Source organism: Oncorhynchus nerka, linkage group LG4, assembly GCF_034236695.1.
Source record: "Oncorhynchus nerka isolate Pitt River linkage group LG4, Oner_Uvic_2.0, whole genome shotgun sequence".
NCBI classification, from domain to species: Eukaryota; Metazoa; Chordata; class Actinopteri; order Salmoniformes; family Salmonidae; genus Oncorhynchus; species Oncorhynchus nerka.
The window spans coordinates 54950692-54970349 of record NC_088399.1 but is presented as its reverse complement, the minus strand read 5'-3'; the positions used below and the strand labels follow the sequence as shown (position 1 = coordinate 54970349).

Sequence of the window (19658 nt, the reverse complement as noted above, 5' to 3'; positions counted from 1 at the left end):
TTAACTTTTTAAAATTGTTTTATTACATGCTTCAGTGCAAAAAAAAGTGTTACCATTTTGGGCCCTCACCAGTTTGCATCCCTGATGTAGCCTTATTTCCTGCCTAAAATTAATCCAATTTCATTCTAGCCTGACCTAAATCCCATAATTATCCTGATCCCAACTGTTCCTCATCACTCTCTACCTCTTCCCGTGATGATGCACACTAGGCTACCCTGGGGCGGCAGGGTAGCCTAGTGGTTAGAGCATTGGACTAGTAGCCAAAAAAAGTTCCAAGTTCAAATCCCCCAGCTGACAAGGTACAAATCTGTCGTTCTGCCCCTGAACAGGCAGTTAACCCACTGTTCCTAGGCCGTCATTGAAAATAAGAATTTGTTCTTAACTGACATGCCTAGTTAAATAAAGGTAAAAATAAAATAAAAATACCTGCCATTTTCTTGCTATCTTACCTATCCTGCCCTCCCATTCTCCGTGTCTGCCTGCTCTTCCCTCTCCCTTAGCAGGTGGCGGATGGAAGAGTTCTGTGTGGAGAGGGTGCTGGAGAGGAGGGGTATCAGGGTCCTGAAGCCTTCTCTCAGCTCCTCCACATTCTGCTGCAGACTGTTTATGTGTGTTTCCAGGTCCCCTCGTAATCCACTCACCTCGGACAGCATGTCATACATCAGATTCTGCATCTACATGGGAAAGAGGTGCAGAGTGGTCCAAGAATGAGGGGACAATGAGAACATTTAGAAAGTTGATTGCTACTTTCTCTAGAATATTGGTTGCAACAGTAGCGGGTGAACCTATGGGGTGACTGCCCGTCCCACCTTGCAGAGATCCACAAGCATGTTGGCCTGGTCAGCCAACTTCCTCCTCTCCATCTTCACATCACGCAGCCTGGGGAGAAGATATTTAACATTCAGAAATAATCACAGGACAGGTACAACAAATTGAAAATATATTTCATGATGACCAGAGAATGACCATTTCTATATTACAGTTGTTCTATATTCCAGTTGGGGTTTCACAAGTTCTAGAGTTGTAACACCTGGGCATGTGATGTAATGTGTGACCGTATCGATATCTCAGGGGAATATCTAAGCTGATTGGTGGGTTACTTGGGGAAGTGTGTTCTGATTAGTGCCTTACTGGTGGATGGCGAGTAGCAGCTTCCTCTGGTGCATGCGTACTCTGCAGTGGTCTCTCTTCCTGGCAAGCTTGGTGTGTTTGTAGATCATCCAAGTCTCTCTCAGTACATTTGCTGCAGCAATTTTTATCTGGAAGAGAATAATTGTTTCCTCGTCCAACACTCAGTTTTCTATGGATGCGTCCCAAATGGCTCCATATTCCCTACGTAGTGTATTACTTAAGATCGGTGCACTGTTATATAGGGAACAGGGTGCCATGATTCATACAACTACAGGCCACCATTGACTGTATCTCACATCACATGTTAAGTCAAGGTTCCAAAGACCACTATTGAATACATTCACATGTTAAATCAGGTGAGTTTTACCCCTTTTGTAAAGTGGGAGTCCATCATGAAGTTGTGGACATGTTTCTCTGCCCTAGTCAGCTCCAGTTTCCTGGCAACCACAGCAACCACCAGCACTGTGCAACCAGCCCCCTGTGTATGTGTGTTTGTGCGCACGTGTGTGAAAGAGAAATAAACAAAGGTTAAAGGCCCAGTGCAGTCAAATATATTTCCATATTAGGAGGTTGGAATAATACTGTGAAATTATGATACTGCCCTCACTGGAGTAACACATTTTCTCTGGACCTCTGCAAGGTCTATGCGGCTGCATGCCTATTGAATCGATGATAGGCTTTCTGTGGTGCCAGGGCATGTATAGCATTGCTTTAGCTCATTGATAAATGTTTATTGGTCGGCCTATTTGGTCATAATTTCACAATGTTAGACTGCTGGCTGGTGGCAATAATTGAATTACTTATTCAGTAATTCAAGTTGTAAATTCAATATATTTTCAATGCAACAGTATACTAATCAGCTACCAATTCATTTTTTTCCTTTTTAAAAATATACACCCACTGTCCTGTATAGGCTACCTGAACCTGCATGACATAAGCCGTCCTTGCGCTTTCTCCGAGCTTGGATACAGTTATTGTGCGTAAAACCAGTCTTATAATGCTAAATAATAGTCAGTCCACCTTCAAAACACTAGTTTACTAGGGAGTGTTTAATTCTGCAGTGTAATAGCTATACCTATATACTGTATTTAGCTTCTATTTATAAACTTTTTTATAAGAATTACACATCAAATAGCCTAACAATGAGGAAAAAATTGCCCTGCACACAATTTAAACTTAGTCTTGAATGAGGCACGCCAAGATATATCAGAGATAAGGGACTGTTGATATTGCAATCACACAACTCAACGCCGGTTCACCAGTATAAACAAAATCGCAAAACACTTATTTTGTTCAAGCCCTCAAAAACCACTCAAGATGATAATCTGTTTGTATCTACCAATTTATTGGCTGTCCAGTATCCAGATGATCTGTCCCCAGAGCTTCCTATACAGTTATTCTCTTTCCGTAACGTGTTGAGGCCGGCAATTAAGGAGAATGAGAGGCTAAATGAAAGATTTTGCAGAACTGCTGTATTTGAATCAGCACTTGCTTTCTGCCCAGTTTCCCTAATGTTGTTACGGCAAACAGGCTGTTATACCATCCCTGTAACTGTCGCTTCTAAACTAGAACTCTTAAAGAACTACCTAAGAAGCATTAGGCTCTCGGTCTGATATACGCTTTTGAAGTAGTAAGCTCCCCTAATTGCATTGGCGCTGTCGTATCCTTGACCAAGGAATTTGTTCCCCTTATACTTTTTCTGTCCTGAGGAACTTTTTCAGTCACATTCCTGAAGCCCAAGAAACAAACAATTAGCTTCCTCCTAGCACATATGGAAATTAAAAAGGTTTATGAATAACTTTTTGGAGGGTTACTGTCAAAATTAGTTATTAAATAAAAAAGAATGATGACAGAGCTGTTTGAAAAGACAGCCTGAAATTTCAACCTGCTTTGGTGGGATGGACTTTTGGCCTGCCTGGTGAATTAGTTAATAGACCAATACAAAAAGAGTTCCAAAACGCTCTGCCAATGACAGCTAGTTATCAGGTTCCCCCTCTCCTAAAAAGCTATTTTTTATTTTAATTGAAAACAATCACAGTAAGGTACTTAATTGTTACACAGAAATGATTTGATATTGAGATAAAAACGGCTGCATTGGAAAAGAAGACTGTGCTAATGACCACAATTACAGTGCTTTCAGAAAGTATTCACGCCCCTTGATTTTTTTTCACATTTTGTTGTTACAGCCTGAATTTTAAATTAAATAAATTGACATTTTGTATCATTAACCTACACACAATACCCCATAATGTCAAAGTGGAATTCTGTTTTTAGAAATGTTTAAAAAGTAATACAAAATGAAAAGCTTTAATGTCTTGAGTCAACTTTGTTATGGCAAACGTAAATAAGTTCAGGAGTAAAAATGTACTCATAGTGTTTTAATGACTACCTCATGACTACCTCATCTCTCACTGAGTCAAGCAGTGAATTTCAAACACAGATTCAACCACAAAAACAAGGGAGGTTTTCCAGTGCTTCGCAAAGAAGGGCACCTATTAGTAGATGGGTAAAAAAGACAAAAGCAGACATTAAATATCCCTTTGAGCATGGTGAAATTATTAAATAAACTTTTGATGGTGTATCAATACACCCAGTCACTACAAAAATACTTCCTAACTCAATTGCCGGAGAGGAAGGAAACCGCTTAGGGATTTCACCATGAGGCCAATGGTGACTTTAAAACAGTTACAGAGGATGGAGCAACAACATTGTACTTACTCCACAACACTAACCTAAATGACAGCATTAAAAGAAGGAAGCCTGTACAGAATAAAAAATATTCCAAAACATGCATCCTGTTTGCAATAAGGCACTAAAGTAAAACAGCAAAATATGTGGCAAAGAAATTAACTTTATGTCCTGAATCCAAAGTGTTATGTTTCAAGCATGGTGGTGGCTGTATCATGTTATGGGTATGGTTGGGTATGGGTATGGCAAGGACTAGGGAGTTTTTTTAGGATAAAAAGAAATGGAATAGAGCTAAGTAAAGGCAAAATCCTAGAGGAAAACCTGGTTCAGTCTGCTTTCCAACAGACACTGGGAGACAAATGCACCTTTCAGCAGGACAATAACCTAAAACACATGGCCAAATATACATTGGAGTTGCATACCAGTACGACATTGAATGTTCCTGAGTGGCCTAATTACAGGTTTGATTAAAAATACTTGAAAATGGCATCTAGCAATGATCAACAACCAACTTGGCCAGGTGAGACCTGTCATTCAGGGTACACCTGTTTAGCTATAGGTTTGTTGCCTGTTTTGCATGTTATATTGGCATTAATTTGTGTCACATGTAAGTTTGCAAACAATGTAAAAACACATTTATTGAGTGAATAATATTGATTATTGATCAGGCCCTACACCCAAACAAGGGCACCGCGTTCATCCACCTCTGGCCTGCTCGCCTCCCTACCACTGAGGAAGTACAGTTCCGCGCAGCCCAGTCAAAACTGTTCGCTGCTCTGGCCCACCAATGGTGGAACAAACTCCCTCACGACGCCAGGACAGCGGAGTCAATCACCACCTTCCGGAGACACCTGAAACCCCACCTCTTTCAGGAATACCTAGGATAGGATAAAGTAATCCTTCTCACCCCCCCCCCCCCCTTAAAAGATTTAGATGCACTATTGTAAAGTGGCTGTTCCACTGGATGTCTTAAGGTGAACGCACCAATTTGTAAGTCGCTCTGGATAAGAGCGTCTGCTAAATGACTTAAATGTAAATTTCTCGTGTTGGACAGCATGAGGGCACACATAACAGATTCTGTGAAAGAAGCAATCAAGAGGACAAACTCAATTCCAGCTGTGATTCCTGGGGGAACAACAAAGTATTTGCAGCCACTCGACATCAGTGTAAATCGTGCATTTAAGGTGGCGCTCCGTGTTCAGTGGGAGAATTGGATGACAAGTGGGGAGAAATCCTTCACTAAAACGGGCCGCATGCGAAGAGCAACTTATGGTCAAGTCTGCCAGTGGGTCCTGACAGCGGCAGGGTAGCCTAGTGGTTAGAGCGTTGGACTAGTAACCGAAAGGTTGCAAGTTCGAATCCCGGAGCTGACAAGGTACAAATCTGTCGTTCTGCCCCTGAACAGGCAGTTAACTCACTGTTCCTATGCCGTCATTGAAAATAAGAATTTGTTCTTAACTGACTTGCCTAGTAAAATTTAAAAATTAAAAACAGCGTGGAGCATTGTCAAAAAATCCACTATCATCAACGGGTTTCGAAAGGCTGGACTGCTGCGTGTTGAAGAGGGCAGCATGAGCTCAGCGGGGAATTTGCCTCCGGATGAAAGTGACGAGAGCAACAATGACAACGATCCAACATCGGATGAAGCAATTCTGAGGCTATTCAACTCCGACACCGAAGGAGGTGGTTTCAGTGCACAGGAGGAGGAAGATAGTGACTTTCTTGGTAGGCTACTGTTTACTGCTATTTAATTTTTTTTTGTTACAAGCCGTGTTTCGTTAAAGCCTATTTATTTTTGTTGCAAGCCGTGTTTCGTTTAAAAGCCTATTTATTTTTGTTACAAGCCGTGTTTAGTTTAAAGGCCTATTAATTTTTGTAACAAGCCGTGTTTAGTTTAAAAGCCTCTTTATTTTTGTTACAAGCCGTGTTTTGTTTAAAGGCTGTGTAATGTTCATTTGTTTCAATGTACCGGTAGGCACCTGCGGCTTAAATTCAGTGGGTGCGGCTTATATTCAGGTGCACTTAATAGTCCAGAAATGACGGTACATGCCCCAGTTATTTATCCTACGGTTCTGACTTGGTGTACAGGGAGAATACTGTAAGAACGGCCCATGTTCTGAATTCTGTCGCTGTACATTTCATAACTGCTGAACAAATAGTTATATTGACTACGCCCATGTTAGTTTGCTTATTAATGTCTTAGTCTAAATTACGGATGACCTCTTATCTGCTCGTCGTTCCCTTATGCCATAGTTTGTACCTCTCAATAGGCCTATTGCCTACATCATTTTAGGCAATGTTGGAATTATTTAATTGTTTTGCTTACTTTGTGTATTATAATTAGCTTGTGCTTTTCTTGACGAGGAGATAGTATATAATGTTGTTGGGTCTGTAACCATGTTTCCCATTCAAATACTTGTTTTCAACAAAAAGTTCAGTAATAGACCCCTGCAATTCCTTTACATTCAATACCCTGCATGTGTATTTTAATGAACGTTTGAGTTTTAACTAATACATTTGCATTTCCAGAGCTCTAGTTGGGACGCAAGCGTCCCGAGTAGAAGCAAGAGGTTAAGCAAGTCAGGCATATCAGCTATGATTTTAAAAAATGAGGTAAATGAGGCTGATTGAACTGTTTCGCTGCCAGACAAGGCTCCGCTGATAGCAAGGTGTAGCGGTGGTAAGGATTCACTGCATGGTGTTGAAGAAAAGCTCTGCTGTTGGGACAGCTTTATGTAGGCCCTAAACATTTCTAAAACCCTTTTCACTTTTTCATTATGGGGTATTGTGTGGAGATGGGTGAGATTTAAAAAAATATTTAATACATTTTGAATTCAGTCTGTAACACAACAAATGTGGAATAAGTCAATGGGTATGAATACTTTCTGAAGGCACTGTACCTGCCCATCCCCTTTTCTTCAATTTTCTTTAAAGATGTCATTGAATTATTCCCACTCACCTACAACAAGTCGACTCCGCTGTGCGAGAGCTTTTCCTATTTTGCAGAAACTGCTTACCATGATGCCAGTGAGTAGACAGATGCTGCGGCCACAGTAGGTGTGGGGAACAACATCCCCGTAACCAATGGACAAGAAGGTGACCGAGACCATCCACAGGGCCTCCATGTAGTTACTGCTCAGGTCCTTATAGTTGTGGTGTCTATAGGACAGGGGAGGGATGATGGTTCAGCTTTTCCCCTGTCTTGTCTACTCATCATATTAACATTAACATTTAACAAATAAACCAGTTTCAGTCTAGGAGTATGATATTTGATTGTATTTGTTATATGACTGACAACTTATGATGGGCCCATCTGATGTCAGCCACAGCATAGATTGGTCCAAGTCAATATAGTCACCAAGGCCGGGATTCATTGAAAGGTGCGTTGCAGCATGGCACATTGTACTACCGACAATGCATCTTTTAAAGGTAATTTCCCAGATGTTTGCAGAGATTGCATTCACAGTAAACGTTGCGGATGTCGGCTGAAGTATAAATGACCTTTTAAAAGGTGCATTGTCTGTAGTGTAGTGTGCACTGCACCTTTGAATCAGTGTTAATTTTGGCACTCTTTTTTTTAGATTTAGTCTAGTTAAGTCTAGTTATTGTCAAAATGACAAAAACAGGGAACCTCCCGGGTGGCGCAGTGGTCTAAGGCCACCAGAGACCCTGGGTTCGAGCCCAGACTCTGTCGCAGCTGGCCGCGACCGGGAGGTCCATGGGGCGACACACAATTGGCCTAGCGTCATCCGGGTTAGGGAGGGTTTGGCCGGTAGGGATATCCTTGTCTCATCGCGCACTAGCGACTTCTGTGGCGGTGTACGGTGATTCCTCCGACACATTGGTGCGGCTGGCTTCCGGGTTGGATGCGCGCTGTGTTAAGAAGCAGTGCGGCTTGGTTGGGTTGTGTTTTGGACCTTCGTCTCTCCCGAGCCCGTACGGGAGTTGTAGCAAGTTAGTAACTACTAACAATTGGATACCACGAAAAAGGGGGTAAAAATAATAATAAAAAAATGAATGACAAAAACAGTGGCCAATTTTTCAACTAAATGCCCTTTAATTTGAGTCATTAACCTATAGTAAACATAAATCACTGAATTCCATGTGCACAAACATACTACTTTTCTCCCTAACAGCAGAAATATGAAAAAACATAAGAATAATATTATATTCACCTATATAATAATTATCTGGCATGTAAATTCCTAATTCAGTCTACAGCACAGCACAGCACAGCACATTACATACAAAACAAACAGACACACACAAGCAGAGAGAGAAAGAGAGAGAGAATCACTAGAAGGTGCCGCAAAGTAGTATGTGTTTCACCTCCATCACTCGGTTGCGTCATTACCATTGTTATCAACGTTCCACATGGATGTCCAAAAGTAGAATGGGTGCTAATGACTTTGAACGGGAGCTAATGACTGTTTCGCCCAGTGATGTAGTCGAATCACTGAACCTCAGGTCCCAAGTCCCCAAGTCCGAGTCACCAATGGTCGAGTCACGAGTCCCTATGGCTAAAGTCTGACTCCCAGTGAACGAGTCCTGGTCCAAGTGCTCAAGTCTGAGTCACTGCGTCCACATTAAAGGTGCAATATACAGAAATCGCTCCGCCATTTCCTGGTTGCAAAAATTCTAATAGTTTGCCTAATTTTTGTTTATGTGACAAAACAAGCCGTCGTTATGTGGAAAATCATTGTACCATCTAAACCACTGTGAAATATATTTTGTAGGGATGCACAATATATCGGTAAACATATCGAAATTGGCCGATATTAGCTAAAAATGCCAACATCGGTATTGGCCCGATCTAGTTTAACGTGATGTTAAAAACCGATGTCAAAGCTGCCGTGCATACCTATATAACATACACTACACTTGCAACACAGCATCCCTAACCTAGCCCACAATGTCTGCTGTGTGGATCGAGCAGTCAACAAGTCGAGCAGTTATTTGAAAGAGTAAGAAAGACAAGAAAATGGAATACATTGCCCTTGACAATCAACCGTTCTTTCACCTGGGTGATGTTGGCTTTCGCCGACTGGTCGAGCACCGGTACACACTACCAAGCACGCTATTTTTCAGATGTTGCCCTACCAGAGTTGCACAGTAATAGCGTCACTGCTATTAGCTTCAAGACATACATACTATGGAATGCCGTTTGGGTCTTTGCGTGTCAAAAAAGATACAGTAGCACTGTCAAAGCTGTACAAAAAAGTCTGCAAACAAGGAAACACCAGCAACGAACAATGTGTTTATAATACCGCGTTGGTAATAAAGCATTATTTATTTGACTGCAACTTCTGGGGTAGCTAGGTTTAGCTTGGTACCTAGCTAGTACCAATACAACCAGCCTGAAAACAATGCCCAGTAGAAATTGCAGTCATTTTCATTATTCTTAGCAATGATTTAGGAACCTTCGTGAGTAAGTATTAGCTAGGTTGCCACTTGTTGTTCGCCTATTGAAATTGAACTTCATTTAATGAAAATAAATAGCTAGCCAGCTACTTAACCCTGTTGCCCAAAGCTAACGTTAAAAACAGCCTGCTACCTTTATCTGGCTAGTGAGGCTCGACTGGACCGGGTTATGTGTTGTGAAGCTAGCCACAATAAGAATTACGCACAATAGTGGAATTTGCGGTTTGCCTTCAAAAGAAAAGTATGACATTGACAGTGATGCAAATGAATACAAATAGTAGAATTATGCCATACCTTTATTTTGAAGGCTAACCTCAATGTCCACTATTGTGTCTATTCCATATTGTGGCTAGCTTCACATAGATGGGTCCGACCACCATTAATCAAATAAGAACTGGCTTATAAATGAGGGTTATTTTAGATGATGACACCTAGCTATACAGTTAGCTAGCTAACTATAGCTTCTGAAACAGATTGTCGTTTTGCTGTGTTTTTGGGGAAGAACATTGTTTGCATCCATGAGCTAGGTTATTTTTTAATTTTTATGACCAGCACTGAAGGTGGCAAGACAACTTTATCAGCATCATAGCATACGTGTCGATGAATTGTTGTGACATATGAAATACGAGTGATAGTGTAATCAATGTGTAGTAACTACGTAACAAAAATTATGAATGTGTTAAATTATTTTGTGACGTGTAGTCATATTCAGGTCCTGATTGGTCAACAAGTTTATTTGACATGTCAATTAGTGTTATTTGACGTGTATCGTTTTTGACACGCAAAGACTAAAATGGCCTGCCATAGAAATTCTGGTTGAGAATGAAACGACTGTAGAAATGAACAACGAAACAGCACAGCAAGTAAGTGAAAGAAATAGGTTTTGATTATGTTTTACTGGTAATGGGGACATGCGTAAATGCCAACAAAAAATGTTTGGGGTCAGTGATGTGTGTGTGTAACCTTTACTTAACTAGGCAAGTCAGGATAAGAACAAATTATTATTTACAATGACGGCCTACCCCGGCCAAACCCGGACGACGCTGGGCCAATTGTGCGCCGCCCTATGGGACTCTCACTGCAGGTTGTGATAGAGCCTGGATTCGAACCAGGGACTGTAGTGACACCTCTTGCACTGAGATGCAGTGCCTTAGAACGCTGCATCCATGTCTGTGTGTTAACTATTTAAATGTACTAGAATGCTTAAAAGACCGCAACAAATTTAAATATCGGTTATCGGTATAGTTTTTTTTGCCAGGAAAATATTGGATATTGGTATCGGCCAAATATGTCATATCGGTGCATCACCAATATTTTCCATAACCAAAAATATTGTATTTTCAGCTGTTTCACGCTGGTATACAAAAACAACACTGAAGAATGGGAAGCACATAGAACATATCTTCCGCTTCTTAGACTTGATTTCAATGAGAATGACAGATCTATAACTCAACATTTCTATGTGCATTTGGTCGGGTCGCCCAAAAGTTTACATATTGCAGCTTTAACTCAAAATAAAGTTATTTAACAATTCAGAAATAGTGTAGTGGTAAGATACATTTAGTCAATAAATAGTTTGCTATCCCTTTTCCTTTCTTTTTGTTCCACCAAAATGTTTGCATATACGCTACTGATAATGTTCCCAGAGCCAGGTTCAGTTGAAAAACGTTCTTGAACATTGCAGACAGAAATTCCATGAATAGAGCCAACATAGAGTATGTCTTTCTATTGTGCTAATGCACAAAAGAAAGAAAAAAACGTAGCGCCAGTATTATGAGTCATGTCTTTTCAGCAGTAGAATCAAACTGTTTTTTTTTCTGCGTAAAAGAGGGAGACTTGGCAACAGAATCTGTGTATGAAATGCAGTGGGAAATGTGGGAGGGTTGAGAGAGAGACAGACTACTTTTCCATAGTCTACTAAAGAGAAAGGAAAACATAGCTTGACTGTTATTTTACAATTAAACTCAATGCAGCTATTGCTTTTGATTTCGTAAAGCAGCTTGTGTTTCTTAACGAGGCCACGGCTTGCTAATTAGAAGGCTGGTGGTGAAGCAAGAGAGTCGCCTGCGCAATGTGTAGGCAGGCTATAATCGGAGGTTGAGTCCATCCCACTGCTGAACAGAACTGCATCTGTCCTGTTATTTGAGCTTATCACCGAAAAGCTCTCAATCTCTCCAAAATCTCTTGCCCAGTCCATTTAGTAGTCAGATTTTGGTCACAGAGATAATTTTGTCTCGTCTCATTTTAGTCAACTGAAATTAAAAATAATTTTTGTTTAGTTTTTCTTTTTTCTAGGTCTATTTATTCAGTCATCAATTGCCACTGAAAAATAGGTGTTTGACGAATATTGTAGAGTACTATTTTAGTTGACCAAAATAACACTGCTTTTAATGAATCCTGGCAAAAGTCTGATACCTATTTTCCTCCTTCCTCTCTCTACTCCCTTTCCCTTCTTAGTCACTCACCTCTCACAGACATGTAGGCCCCAGGCAGCAACTAGCCACAGAGAGACGCTGAAGATCATCAACACAGTGCCAGGGTAGATGGTCATCAGGGTTTTGACCACAAAACGGCTGTTGAAGTGGATCTGGATACAAGTCCAAATAATAATAATATTAATATCCACAGTGGTAGGGTTAGGGGAAAAGAAGAATAAAAAAATAAAAAATACCCCCCAAAATATATTTAAAATAATATATTTATAATATTAAAGCTGATCCACCCTTCCATAAAAAAATACTCACTTAAAAATACTCATTCAAGGGTTTTTCTTTATTTTTACTATTTTCTACATTGTAGAATAACAGTGATGACATAAAAACTATAAAATAGCACATATGGAATTATGTAGTAACCAAAAAAGTGTTAAACAAATCAAAATATATGATATATTTTTGACATCTTCGCACATTCTCTCAACCAGCTTCAACTGGAATGCTTTTCAAACAGTCTTGAAGGAGTTCCCACATATGCTGAGCACTTTTCCTTCACTCTGCGATCCAACTCACCCCAAACCATCTCAACTGGGTTGAGGTTGGGTGATTGTGGAGGCCAGGTCATGTGATGCAGCACTCCATCACTCTCGTTCTTGGTCAAAGCCCTTACACAGCCTGGAGGTGTGTTGGGTCATTGTCCTGTTGAAAAACAAATGATAGTCCCACTAAGCACAAACCAGATGGGATGGCGTATAGCAGCAGAATGATTGGGTAGCCATGCTGGTTAAGTGTGCCAAGAATTCTAAATAAATCACAGAGAGTGTCACTAGCAAAGCAGCCCGACACCTTCACACCTCCTCCTCCATGTTTCATGGTGAAAACCACATATGCGGAGATCATCCGTTCCCCTACTCTGCGTCTCACAAAGACATGGCAGTTGGAACCAAAAATCTCAAATCTGGGCTCATTAGACCAAAGGACAGATTTCCAGCAAGTGTCTTCTTCTTATTGGTGTCGTTTTAGTAGTGGTTTCTTTGCAGCAATTTGATCATGAAGGCCTGATTCACAGTCTCCTCTGAACAGTTGATGTTGAGATGTGTCTGTTACTTGAACTCTGTGAAGCATTTGTTTGGACTGCAATCTGAAGCGTAGTTAACTCTAATGAACTTATCCTCTCCAGCAGAGGTAACTCTGGGTCTTCCTTTCTTGTGGCGGTCCTCATGAGAGTCAGTTTAATCATAGCGCTTGATGGTTTTTGCAACTGCACTTGAGAAGAAACTTTCAAAGTCCTTGAAATTATACACATTGACTGACCTTCATGCCTTAAAGTAATGATGGACGGATGTTTCTCGTTGCTTATTTGAGCTGTTCTTGCCATAATATGGACTTTGTCTTTTACCAAATAGGGCTATTCTGTATAACTCCCTACCTTGTCACAACACAACTGATTGGCTCAAATGCATTAAGGAAAGAAATTCCATAACTTAACTTTTAACAAGGTACACCTGTTAATTGAAATGCATTCCAGTTGAATACTTCATGAAGCTGGTTGAGAGAATTCCAAGAGTGTCATCTGGGACTAACTTCGTTAGCTTGATGGCTAATGTTAGCAGCTTAGCTAGGTTAGTGTCTCTTTCAAGCAGATTTTAACCCGTCAGTTAAGCGGGATTCTGGAACAAGAAATAGCGATCCTAGCTGTTAAACGCTAACCACGTCGCAGAATCCATGCAAAAACAAGTTTGGTATTTATGTTTAACAAAGATTGGTTTTGCTTTAGTTAATATAAACTAAATGTTTCCAGCATACAGTGGCTTGGCCACTCAAGGACATTCAGAGACTTGTCCCCAAGCCAGTTCTGCGTTGTCTTGTCTTGGCTGTGTGCTTAGGGTCATTGTCCTGTTGGAAGGTGAACCTTCACCCTAGTCTGAGGTTCTGAGTGCTCTGGAGCAGGTTTTCATCAAAGATCTCTGTACTTTGCTTCATTCATCTTTCCCTCGATCCTGACTAGTGTTCACCGCTGAAAAACATCCCCACAGCATGATGCTGCCACCACCATGCTTCACCGTAGGGATTGTACCAGGTTTCCTCCAGACGTGCCGCTTGGTATTCAGGCCAAAGTGTTCAATCTTGGTTTCATCAGACCGGAGATTCTTGTTTCTCATGGTGTGAGAGTCATTTAGGCAAACTCCAAGCTGGCAGTCATTTGCCTTTTACTGAGGAGTGGCTTCTGTCTGGCCACTCTACCTTGAATGCATGATTGGTGGAGTGCTGCAAAGATGGTTGTCCTTCTGGAAGGTTCTCCCATTTCCACAGAGGAACTCTGGAGCTCTGTATGAGTTACCATCGGGTTCTTAGTCACCTCCCTGGCCCTTCTTCCCTGATTGCTCAGTTTAACTGAGCGGCCAGCTCTAGAAAGAGTCTTGGTTGGTCCAAACTTCTTCCATTTAAGACCTTCAATGCTGCAGAAATGTTTTGGTACCCTCCCCAGATCTGTGCCTCAACACAATCCTGTCTCGGAGCTCTACGTACAAATTCCTCACAAGTCCTCAACTGGCAGCTTCATTAAATAGTACCCGCAAAACACCAGTCTCAAAATCATCAGTGAAGAGGCTACTCCGGGATGCTGGCCTTCTAGGCAGTGTTCCTCTGTCCAGTGTCTGTGTTCTTTTGCCCATCTTAATCTTTTATTTTTATTGGCCAGTGAGATATGGCTTTTTCTTTGCAACTCTGCCAAGATGGCCAGCATCCCGGAGTCGCCTCTTCACTGTTGTCGTTGAGACTGGTGTTTTGCGGGTACTATTTAATGAAGCTGCCAGTTGAGGACTTGTGAGGAATTTGTACGTAGAGCTCCGAGACAGGATTGTGTTGAGGCACAGATCTGGGGAGGGTACCAAAACATGATTCCTCCTACATTTCCCCAAACATCCTTATCCCCTTGCAACAGATGTGGGATACACGCAAGCAAGCAAGCACGCACGCAAGCACGCACGCACACACACACACACACACTCAACCCCTTTCCTCCACAAGCTCAGATGCTCAACGGTTGTTACATCCCAGAGCCCAACTCAAGAAAGGACTACTATTTTTTCGTCAGCATGCTCGGCTAGCGAATGCTAAAGCAGCACATTGGATTCCATGAAAATGCAACACCTAGCGTTGGTGTGAGTATCTGCTGGAAGTGTTGTGGAATTCAATGGGATGCTTTAGCATCGTTTCAACTAACTACTGAACTTCAAATAAAACCATTCTGGCTATTGTACAACCTGAGAATTCAAGCCCCCACCATTTCTCCTTTACCCAAATCCAGATAGCCGATATTCTGAAAGAGCTGCAAAATCTGGACCCCTACAAATCAGCCGGGCTAGACAATCTGGACCCTCTCTTTCTAAAATTATCTGCCAAAATGGTTGCAACCCCTATTACTAGCCTGTTCAACCTCTCTTTCGTATCGTCTGATATTCCCAAAGATTGGAAAGCTGCCGCGGTCATCCCCCTCTTCAAAGGGGGTGACACTCTAGACCCAAACTGCTACAGACCTATATCTATCCTACCCTGTCTTTCTAAGGTCTTCGAAAGCCAAGTGAACAAACAGATCACTGACCATTTCGAATCCCACCATACCTTCTCCGCTATACAATCTGGTTTCAGAGCTGGTCATGGGTGCACCTCAGCCACGCTCAAGGTTCTAAATGACATCCTAACCGCCATCGATAAGAGACATTACTGTGCAGCCGTATTTATCCACCTGGCCAAGGCTTTCGACTCTGTCAATCACAACATTCTTATTGACAGACTCGACAGCCTTGGTTTCTCAAATGATTGCCTCGCCTGGTTTACCAACTACTTCTCTGATAGAGTTCAGTGTGTCAAATCGGAGGGCCTGTTGTCTGGACCTCTGACAGTCTCTATGGGTGTGCCACAGGGTACAATTCTCGGGCCGACTCTTTTCTGTATACATCAATGATGTTGCTCTTGCTGCTGGTGATTCTCTGATCCACCTCTACGCAGACGACACCATTCTGTATACTTCTGGCCCCTCCTTGGACACTGTGTTAATTAACCTCCAGACGAGCTTCAATGCCATACAACTCTCCTTCCTTGGCCTCCAACTGCTCTTAAACGCAATTAAAACTAAATGCATGCTTTTCAATCGATCGCTGCCCGCACCTGCTCGCCCGTCCAGCATCACTACTCTGGACGGCTCTGACTTAGAATACGTGGACAACTACAAATACCTGGGTGTCTGGTTAGACTGTAAACTCCCCTTCCAGACTCACATTAAGCATCTCCAATCCAAAATAAAATCTAGAATCGGCTTCCTATATCGCAACAAAGCATCGTTCACTCATGCTGCCAAACATACCCTCGTCCTATCGATCCTCGACTTCGGTGATGTCATCTATAAAATAGCCTCCAACACTCTACTCAACAAACTGGATGCAGTCTATCACAGTGCCATCCGTTTTGTTACCAAAGCCCCATACACTACCCACCATTACGACCTGTACGCTCTCGTTGGTTGGCCCTCGCTTCATACTCGTCGCCAAACCCACTGGCTACAGGTTATCTACAAGTCTCTGCTAGGTAAAGCCCCGCCTTATCTCAGCTCACTGGTCACCATAGCAGCACCCACTCATAGCACGCGCTCCAGCAGGTATATCTCACTGGTCACCCCCAAAGCCAATTCCTCCTTTGGTCGTCTTTCCTTCCAGTTCTCTGCTGCCCATGACTGGAACGAATTGCAAAAATCTCTGAAGCTGGAGACTCACATCTCCCTCACTAGCTTTAAGCATGAGCTGTCAGAGCAGTTTACAGATCACTGCACCTTTACTTAGCCTATCTGTAAACAGCCCATCTACCTACCTCATCCCCATACTGGTATTTATTTATTTTGCTCCTTTGCACCCCAGTATCTCTACCTGCACATTCATCTTCTGCCGATCTACCATTCCAGTGTTTAATTGCTATATTGTAATTACTTCGCCACCATGGCCTATTTATTTCCTTAACTTACCTCATTTGCACTCACTGTATATAGACTTTTTGTTTTCTTTTGTTCTACTGTATTATTGACTGTATGTTTTGTTTATTCCATGTGTAACTCTGTGTTGTTGTATGTGTCGAATTGCTACGCTTTATCTTGTTCAGGTCGCAGTTGCAAATGAGAACTTGTTCTCAACTAGCCTACCCGGTTAAATAAAGGTGAAATAAAAGAAATAAATAAAAAAGTAAGTAACTAACATTTGAGGGAGAGGTTGCATAACTTGCATGGTGACAAATGTTGACCTCTGACCTTGTTGAGGGCGCCAATGCTGCGCGAGGCGGTGTCTGTGTAGAGTCGGCTGTGCAGCATCAAGGCACGACCCAGGAGGTAGAGTCGCAGGAACATGGGTAGAGCCAGCACGATCTCCAGCTCCGTCTCTGACAGCGTGGGGGACATGGCTTGCCATGACAATGGGAGACCCACTGGGAACGGGTGCACCGCCGCAACAAACAGCTCAAGGGCGATCAGGCTCACCCGCTCCGTTGTCATGGCAATTTGCCAGTCCTCTGATCCGTTGTCATGGATGTAGAGCTAACAGTGATGGGAGTACGGGTACACAGCCATGTCAGAGTTAGAGCATAGAGGAAGTACAGTTCATTGAGAGTGCAGTCAAAGTGTAATAAATTATATAATGAGTAGTACCAGACAAGGTTGCCCTCTGTCACCATCTACTTTCCCCATTAGCAATAGAACCTCTACTATAGTCTGGTATATAACAAAAAATATTGCAGAGTAGAATGACTTCAAAGTATCTTAAGCAGAGGGATCACATAAGCTAGTTTAAGATAGTGAGAGTATGGGCAGTGTAGTAAGTAGTCAGAGAGGTGAAATTACCTGCACCTCACAGATGTGGTAGGCAATGACCAGACCCAGCAGGATGAGAGAGGACAGGCTGATAACAGACTTCATAACCATAGAGTATATAGAGCTCTGTAGGGGATACATGTCGTGGACACACTTATCTTAATGTACAGTAAGCTTCATTGTGGCAAATATGCCTTATTTTAACAAGTTGGGATTCAATTCAAGGGGCTTGACATTTAAAGGTAATTTCTGATTTATACGATCTCCGCGAACACAGGAACATTTCCTTTAAAAGGCACATTGTCCACAGCGCTCCACAATGTGCCCCTGATTGATTCCTGGCCACAGTAACCTTAAGTCAGCAACAAATACTGAAGGTCTTCAAATAATGTTCTGTAAGTTTGAACTCAATAATCACCCAGGTGTCCCCAGCAGATCTGGGTTTCAAATAATTGAAAAAGCATTTCAAATACTTGATCTGTGCCTGGTTGAACTTGCATGGCTTAATAAAGCTATAAAAAAGTCCCAAAACTGCAAATTTGGCACTCCAGGCAGACTCAAGCAAACACTCAAAGTATATATTTGAAAATATGTCAAGCATTTGAACCCAGGTCTAGTCCCCAGTGCTGACCTTACTGTAGACACTCCAGGAGAGCTCTATCTCGGTGATCATGACCACCACTCCAAACATCCCCACAGCGAGTGCACAGTCATTCAGCCTCTGCCTCCTCTCAAACAGCGCCCTTCGGCGGACCAGCCTACGACCGATGCTCTGGGTCTTCTTGTGAGGGCAGTTATGGACACCATCCTTGTGATGCGCACCACTGGTCTCCTCACCTCCACCATAGGCGCCCTTGGCCTCAGACTTCGGGTGATTCTTGTCAGAACTGGGTGTTTGGTTGGGGGAATGTGGCTGGTAGTCATCTTTGGTTGTAATGATGATCTCAGGTAGACTCTGGCGGTCCTGCATCTTCATTGATGGGACCTCTAGCCTTCGACCTCCTTCACTGGGTGGCCCACTTTCTGTTTCCCTTAAGTCCATTTGAGACATGCGGAGTCCTTTGTAGGGTGACTGAGTGGATGTCATGTCCTGCTGGCGCCTCTGTGGGCTTGCCTTTTTGGTTTTACTCCCCCAAATCCGATCCTTGTGCCCTGCATTCTGTTCATTCCCTGCTGGCTTCTTGCCTCTCTTTTCCTTGTAGACCTCCTTCCCGCTAACCTTTTCCTCATTGTCTCCCCTTCGGGGCGAGGAGCGGGGTGAGGGTGACACATATTGGCAGCCGTTGTAATATGAGAGGGTGGGTGATGACTGGGTTCCATCGAGCCACACTGAGTGATCTCCCCCTTTTTGACATGAGTAGTTTCTTCCGCACTGGATGCCAAAAGCAAGAGGGGGAGGGACCACTTTTGATGGAAGGAGGGGATGTTGCTCCTCCTCCTCATCTCCATGCTGCATTGTCAAGTTCATAGAGGGAGAGGGCTCCATCTAGAGATTGTTACAGGTGTTGAGTTATTATGTTTGAACAATTTTATGGGGTTTGGAAAGAGACAACTGTGAGAGAGTGCAGCCAGTTTATGGAGTGAAAACAATGAAAATGTATGAGTGGGAAGCATACAAAAACACAAACTCTATTGTAAAAAAAGGGGACGTTGCTATGCCTGTGGAATGCTGAGAGTTCACAGAAGACCTTTATACTATTCACAGTAAACATGAACACAAACCCACTGGGCAAAAACTGGTTGAATCAATGTTGTTTCGGTGTAATTTCAACCCCCAAAAACTATGTGATGACATTGAATCAATGTGGAAAACTGATTGGATTTGCAAAAAGTCGTGAAAGGCATTTAGTATTTTTTTCACCCAACTTTTAACCTAAATACAATGACATAGACGTTGAACTGATGTCTGTGCGCAGTGGGAATGTTCCTCTGTGATAATGGTTGACTTTATATAGACATTTTCCTATGGGTTTTCCATCCAAGATAATATGATAAGACAATGGAAACCTGTTGGGAAAAAACAATGACATTCTGTCAGAAACATTGATCTAGAAACATTGTAGAATTATTGTATAAAACCCTCCTTTAAGTTATTGCAGCACCTGGTAATCTTACAGTCATAAATATTCTTG

General features: G+C 42.3%; 1 protein-coding gene across 1 annotated transcript; it reads right to left on the bottom strand.

Annotated features, from left to right (window-relative positions):
* Positions 1-436: 436 nt before the first annotated feature.
* LOC115128977 (small conductance calcium-activated potassium channel protein 2-like) lies at positions 437-19012 on the bottom strand. Its single transcript, XM_029659115.2, has 9 exons — positions 18158-19012; positions 17557-17652; positions 16972-17253; positions 11706-11827; positions 6837-6978; positions 1499-1609; positions 1132-1259; positions 810-879; positions 437-674 (listed from the first exon to the last, which is right to left on the bottom strand). The coding sequence occupies exons 1-9, from the start codon at positions 19010-19012 to the stop codon at positions 450-452; spliced, it is 2031 nt and encodes a 676-aa protein (XP_029514975.2). The 3' UTR covers positions 437-449.
* Between the last annotated feature and the right edge of the window lie 646 nt (positions 19013-19658).